Raw genomic sequence first — 6,852 nt, forward strand, 5'->3', positions numbered from 1 at the left:
GATCACCGACCACATAGTACCACAAATACTTCTGATATATCTTAGATGAATTTTTTATATGTTTTTAATTCTCATGACTCAAAAATATAAGTCAATATGCTAATTTCTATGGTAACTCCATAATTTTGTCATATATTCTACTTTTAGTAGCCCTTATTAATATATTCTATAAAAATATATTTATTATTCCTATAAATTATTAATTTTATAAAAATATGTTATTTTTCATTATAGAATTAATATTTTTATTTATACTTATAATATATTTTTTAATACTAATAATTATTTTGATTAGAAAAATAAGATAAATAGGAGTAATATATTAAATATTTTCATTATATAAATAATATATAATAATATATTTCTACTATAATTTAAAATTTTCCTTTAATAATAATATGATAATAATATTATTAGTAATATATTATAATATAATTTTATATCATTCATATAATATATAATATCAACATAATATTATATATATATATATATATAAATTTTTCTGCTAAATTGAGGAATATTTTTATCTTTAACTTTAAATTCAGGATCACTGTTCTGGGGTGATCTTAGATTTCCGACCTCAAGAACGGATATTTCATCACCGAGTTGAATGGTGATTTGAGGAGTGGAGATAATTTAGGATTACTGCCACGTAGGATTGCCGTGGTGCAATCAAACGCTGTGATATCATCACCTTCACCCATATTATTCTTGATTCTGGGACGATCATTCTATACCAAACATTCTTTGAGTGTCATGGCTTTGTTCTACAGATGAAGAAAGTGTTCCAAGTTCTAAGGATGAAGGCATTTGGGGTATTTCATGGATACGTGCTCTTGTAGGGGCTATGATGCCACCTTAATGTGTCTGCCATTGCCATCTGGTTGCTTCATGGGGATCGGTTTGGTGGTAAAATGGTTTTGCAGCATTGTTACTAAAAAAAATTATGCAAGATTGGAAGATTTGCAATGCTTCTTGGTTCCGTTCTCTATTTTAGCCGGAGGAAGTGAAGCTTTTCTTTTCTGGGTTGAAAAAATTGAAGCCCTTCAAACTAACCGAAAAATCCTAGAAGGATATCCTCCTCTCTCTTTCTCGTGAAATCTCAATCTCTCCCCTTTCTCTCTCGATATATTCTGGGTTTTAAAGGAAATCAATGCGGGAAGGAATTCAGCTGCGAATCCGAGCAGGTGAGCTTTATATGCTTTAGAATTCTTGGTTTATGAGGATGTGGAAGCATGACATAGGTAATGCCACTAATGTGATCGTAGATAATGATGGATTGAAGACATCAAGGTTGGTTTTGTGACTTAGGATTTTCTAGGCTTTTAGACATGGTTCTTTGAGTGGTCTCAGGTTGATGGGCATATCTTTGTTGGCTAAGGCCATGAAGAAAGGCATCCATGGATTTGAAGGGTCTTTTGATATCTCAGGTGTGCGGTCGCAGGCCAGACGACGGATGGGGATAAAACTTAAAAAAGTAAAAGCGGACAAAGAGGGGTTGACCGCTAAATGGCCATAGGCAAAAGATATAAAGCAGCAAAATTCGGTCCATTAGAGAGTCAACCTATGAAAATAACGAGTCAACTTCTAAACTAAAAAAGTTGAACCCATAATGGCTGCAAGAAAAAGATAGAACACAACAAAAGTAACAATTAGTCTGAGTCGATCTCTGAAGATCACAAGTCGACTTTTAGAGATAATGAGTCGAGACTTGAAAATTACGAATCAATCTATTTGCGCTTGACAACAGTAACAACTGATTTTTCTGTAAATCAAAATGGCTATTTTGTCTTACAATGGCTCTTCAATCTGCCTAATGGCTGAAAATGTCTTTAATTGTTTCTCAACGGTGCAAAATAAACACATGTTATAAGAGCAGCAGTCCAGATACAACAAGCCCAACACCTATGAAACAACCCAAGGCATCAAAGAGAAGTTACGCTTATGGGTTCGCCAGTGGATGGAGCCTTCGCCCAAGCCCCTAAGCACCGGCCCAAGCCCCCCATCTCACCCTCCATGCCCCTAAGCGTAGTTCTTCTACGTATTTGTATAATTTTCTGGTATTCTATTTCTTGGTATTGCTATAATAAATTTTTCTACACAAGCCAGCTTCATCTGCCTCAACCACTACCCTCCATGCGGGAACTTTATCTTCTATAGATTGCTAATTTTTCACATAACAGAACATGCATCTAATTTATCAGTATTTAATAAAAATAGAGTGTTGAGTTTGACAAGAAGCATTAGAGCACCAAAGGAATTCTAATCACGATCATTGAGTCCAATAGGTCCATTGATGAGAGTTGCCATCTAAAATCTCGTAGAGATATCAGATTTTCAAAAAAAAAATGTTGAAAATAGACATCATATGCAAAAAATTATGCCCTTCAAAGTTCTCAAATCTACCCAAAATGACTAAATTGATCCATAAGGGTCCATTGATTATCCTTGATCAAAATGCTCCACCATCCAGTTACTTGCTAACTAAATTACTTGGAGAAGTCACCATTTAGTGCAAGTCTAGTACAACCGATAAATCGGCCATTCATTTCTTTATTTCTCTAGGAAGATTACGAGATGATAGATGATGGACACCGAGGGCTATATCACACTTGTACCTTCAATGATTGTTATTATCTTTGAAAAGAATGCTAAACTAACATCAAGCCAGACAACTAACCTTGAAAATTTGGGTTGGTACCTAAATTGGATGGCCTCTTTTTAAGAAAAGAACTTTTTTGGATGCTAATATTAAATTTTTATAATTGTTCACCTGCCTAATCTAGTGCAGCATTATTGATGATCTAAATTCTGGCCGACAAACAAGTTGACTCAGGTTAATCACTCTGCTTGATCTGATTTCTAAGTTTTGATCAACTAAATATAAGATGGTTGTCTAAGCATGTAGGAAATAATCTGCTTGTCATGATACTTTGGAATGCTCTTGCACTATGACCATATATGCATAGGGTTGTAAAAGACCTAAGTTGCTTATATTTCGATATGCTAAGAGCTCGTTTAATCTCTACTCAACGAGCATAGATTCTTTGCAATGCAAGATTTATATCATAGGGTGTTTCGTGCACCTGAGAATGATGTGCAGTAGTACTTGGTGCTCTCCATTAAGAGATAGATGATTATTAAGTAAAAAAAAAAAAAAATAGATACCATATAAGGTCCATCATTATTAATAGCCATCTATTTTCTTATAGCTACTATCAAATATTTCACAATATTTTTAGGTGCAAATCCTATTTCCTACACCTAACTACCATATATGCCCAAGAAGAAGAAAAAAAAAAAGAAGCAGATTTATGATCCACTGTCTGTATTTATTTTATTTTATTTTATTTTATTTTGCGCTAAGGTGGACAAATTAAACTATATGAGTTCGGACACATGTAAATAAAACTAAAAATAACACACCGCAAAATACTCTAGGCAACCCTTCTTTTCGGGTCTACGATCCCTATTTGCTCCAAGAGATGCGTATAAGCTTGAGACTTGTTTGATTGGTAGAAAATAAATTATAAAATAGTTATTTTGAAAGGAAAATATAAAGAACATAAATTAGTAGATTTATTTATTTTTTACGTTAGATGTCCAGATTCATTCCTGAATGGGGCCAACACGAGGGTCTAGATTCGTGGTGGACGTTCTTTTTGTCTGTTTTAAGAGGTGGATGCTGCAGCCACTACACACACCGGCGGCGGGTAAGGGAAAGAGGTGAGATGGGACTGGAGGTGGATCCAGCCTTCGTCCAATCCCCCGAGCACCGATCGGACCCCACCGTCGTCGAGGCCAGCGGTATCCCGCTGATCGACCTCTTCCCCCTCCTCCACTCCCCCATCCCGGACGCCGGCGACGCCGCCCCGCCGGCCCTGTCGGGTTTACTGGCGGAGGTGGAGGCCGCGTGCCGAGATTGGGGCTTCTTCCAGGTGATCAACCACGGGGTTCCATCGGAGCTGGTGGAACGAGTGGAGGCCGCGGCGAGGGGCTTCTTCGCCATGCCGGCCGAGGAGAAGCGGGCGGTCAGGCGGGACGAGGTGAACCCCTTAGGGTACTACGAGTCGGAGCACACCAAGAACGTCCGCGACTGGAAGGAGGTCTTCGACTTTGTTGTCGAAGAGCCGGCGGTGATCCCCTCGCCGGCAGAGCGCGCCGGCGTTGGGGGTGGTGGGTTGATCGAGCTGTGGAATCAGTGGCCCAAGTATCCTCCGGAATTCAGGTGAGACTTGATCCTTTTTTTCTTTTTTAAGATCAGAAATAGCCGTTGATCCAAGGGAGACAAATCTAGCAGTTTGGGCTCAAATCTGGATCAAATCTATTACTTTTTGCTCGTAACTCAGGGGTCTGAACTTTTGGTACAACCAGAAGTGAGCGAGCACTTCCTTCTGTTCGTTTTTCTATAATCGAGCAGTTAAATCCCTTTTTTTTGGGTACAAATTTTGTGCAAATTAAGAAGAGCTTTGTTTTATATTTCCTTGTATCTTTTGGAACTTTTCATCTGCAATGATTTCTAATATACTGCACTTTCTCTCCACACCGCCCCCCCTCCCCCCCCAAAAAAAAGATTTTAATTTTGGTTATTAGCTTTGAGCTACTTTTGATCATAATCACAATGTAATACTTTTCTGGTCCTGTGCTATGCATAAATAAATCTAAGAGTCTAAGTCGACAAGTGATAATCCAGGGGGATTAATCTCACCATCAATTCCCAAGGTTGACAGGACTCGGACACTTCCAGGAAAACCAACATTGGAAATTGGCAAAACTGCATCCTCTGAATTGACCCTCCAAAACAAACAATGGCAGTAGCCAAAATTTCAGTGCAGTAACATGAAACAAACACATGATCAGAACTCTTGTTCTTGGAATTCGAGTTCTGGGAATCCAAATTCAGAAACTTGCAACATTCACGAGCACAAATGCATGCACTAAATAATTTCATTTCAGAAAGCTCTCTATATGGATTTAAAGCTACGTCAAAACTTAAACCAAATGCTGACGTTCATCAATTTTTCCAAATGCTTGTGTGTAGAGAAGCCTGCGAGGAATATGCCGGAGCTGTTACAGGCCTGGCTTTCAAGCTGCTCGAGCTCATTGCGCTGACCTTAAAGCTGCCAGCGAAGCGATTGAACAGCTACTTCAAAGATCCAACCAGCTTCATCCGCCTCAACTACTACCCTCCATGCCCCTCCCCGGATCTTGCTCTCGGTGTCGGCCGCCACAAGGACTCTGGAGCCCTGACCGTCTTGTATCAGGATGATGTCGGCGGTCTCGATGTCAGGAGGCGGTCCGATGGCAAGTGGATCAGAGTCAAGCCCATCCCCAACTCTTTTATCATCAATATTGGTGACATTGTTCAGGTGCCCATGCATCAATTGAATGCTTGAACTTATATATATATATATATATATATATATATTTGATGATGCTATACATTGATTTCTACCATATAGTTTTCATGAGTAATTTACTCTGTTGTAATGGTGACAGGTTTGGAGCAATGACAAGTATGAGAGCGCAGAGCACAGGGTATCGGTGAACAGAAAGAAGGAGAGGTTCTCCACTCCATTCTTCTTCAACCCTGCTCATTACGTGATGGTGAAGCCATTGGAGGAGCTGGTGGATGATGAGAAGAGCCCGGCCAAGTACAAGGAGTATAACTGGGGAGAGTTCTTTAAGACGAGGAAACTTAGTGACTTCAAGAAGCTTGAGGTGGAAAACATCCAGGTCTCTCATTTCGCTGCTACACTTTGTCATTAATAGTGGGTAGGCTGTCAAATAATCAGTACAAAAGAGTTGGTTAATGGTTATTAGCTGAGGTGATATGGTAGCAATAAATTTTATAAATTTCATAATCTTACAAACCAGCTGTTTGTTTGTTTTTTTTTTTTTAAAAAAAAAGATCTTGGATTATAAAAAAGTAATACAGGAAAATGAGACTGCACCGAAATTCTTCATAACCAAGTAAGCATATTTGATGATGAAACTCCATTATGAAACATAAACAGACCTTATAATCCCCTTGTCTAAGCAGTCATTTAGACATCAATGATTGTGTGGGTATCTTTGCTCTTAAGAGTATGACGGATGGTTTTATGATATGAAAGAAGTAGAACTTGGGAGAGTTTGATTGCCCGTGGTTCCATTGGAAGTACTGCAATCCAAATTGCTGCTATCTTGTATGGTTTGCCGGCATTTGTTGTTGTGAAAGAGTGTTGTTAGATATCTCCAACTTAGGCTTATATGGTTTCGCTATTTGGTTGTCTAATACTGAAAGGGATGTAGATCCTGCAATTAAAGTAGGTAAAGTTAGCTCTTAAAAGTAGTGAACTTTTTACAATTTTAATATTCATGAAAAAGGAAAACGGACAAGGTAAACATAAATAATAATAAATAATATATGTTTAATCATTACAAGCACTCTAATTTATTCTTTGGTGAGGGTTTAAATTGAGTCAAGAATTTATACAAGGTTAGTTTCTATATTGAGTCAAGAATTTCCTATATAAAACTTATAAATATACTAACACCTAATGTCTTTCTTGTTTTTTTTTTAAAAAAAAAATTGTTTCTATGCAGACTAAAGATAAATGTCTGCTATTGTACCCTTGAGGTCTAAACACATCTAATTTCAAAACTTGTTTTAGAAGATCTATTAGAACGCTACTTTGTGTATGTAGCGAGATACACACTAGCTACGCTTTAAAAAAAAAAAACAAATTTATTTGCTTTTTTATTCTTATTTGAAAGCTGCTCTTTTCAATGTTATTCTAAAAATTAAGCTCTATTTTCATTATTTTCTCCTTTTTTAAAAAAAAAATTATACTTATAGGATATGTACAA

At 37.4% G+C, this 6,852-nt stretch overlaps 1 protein-coding gene across 1 annotated transcript; it reads left to right on the forward strand.

Moving 5' to 3' along the window:
• Positions 1–3,680: 3,680 nt before the first annotated feature.
• On the forward strand, positions 3,681–5,966 carry LOC103709158 (protein DMR6-LIKE OXYGENASE 2-like). The gene is made up of 3 exons (XM_008794384.3): positions 3,681–4,228; positions 5,042–5,369; positions 5,500–5,966. The coding sequence occupies exons 1-3, from the start codon at positions 3,732–3,734 to the stop codon at positions 5,767–5,769; spliced, it is 1,095 nt and encodes a 364-aa protein (XP_008792606.2). The 5' UTR covers positions 3,681–3,731; the 3' UTR covers positions 5,770–5,966.
• Positions 5,967–6,852: the final 886 nt, after the last annotated feature.

This window comes from Phoenix dactylifera, chromosome 16 (genome assembly GCF_009389715.1).
Source record: "Phoenix dactylifera cultivar Barhee BC4 chromosome 16, palm_55x_up_171113_PBpolish2nd_filt_p, whole genome shotgun sequence".
In the NCBI taxonomy this organism is placed as follows: Eukaryota; Viridiplantae; Streptophyta; class Magnoliopsida; order Arecales; family Arecaceae; genus Phoenix; species Phoenix dactylifera.

Excerpts from the sequence above, each read along its gene's own strand:
- LOC103709158 (XM_008794384.3), top strand. The coding sequence starts at position 3,732 with ATGGGACTGGAGGTGGATCCAGCCTTCGTCCAATCCCCCGAGCACCGA. Across the intron at positions 4,229-5,041 it reads AAGTATCCTCCGGAATTCAG|AGAAGCCTGCGAGGAATATG; the intron begins GTGAGACTTGAT and ends GCTTGTGTGTAG. Across the intron at positions 5,370-5,499 it reads ATATTGGTGACATTGTTCAG|GTTTGGAGCAATGACAAGTA; the intron begins GTGCCCATGCAT and ends TAATGGTGACAG.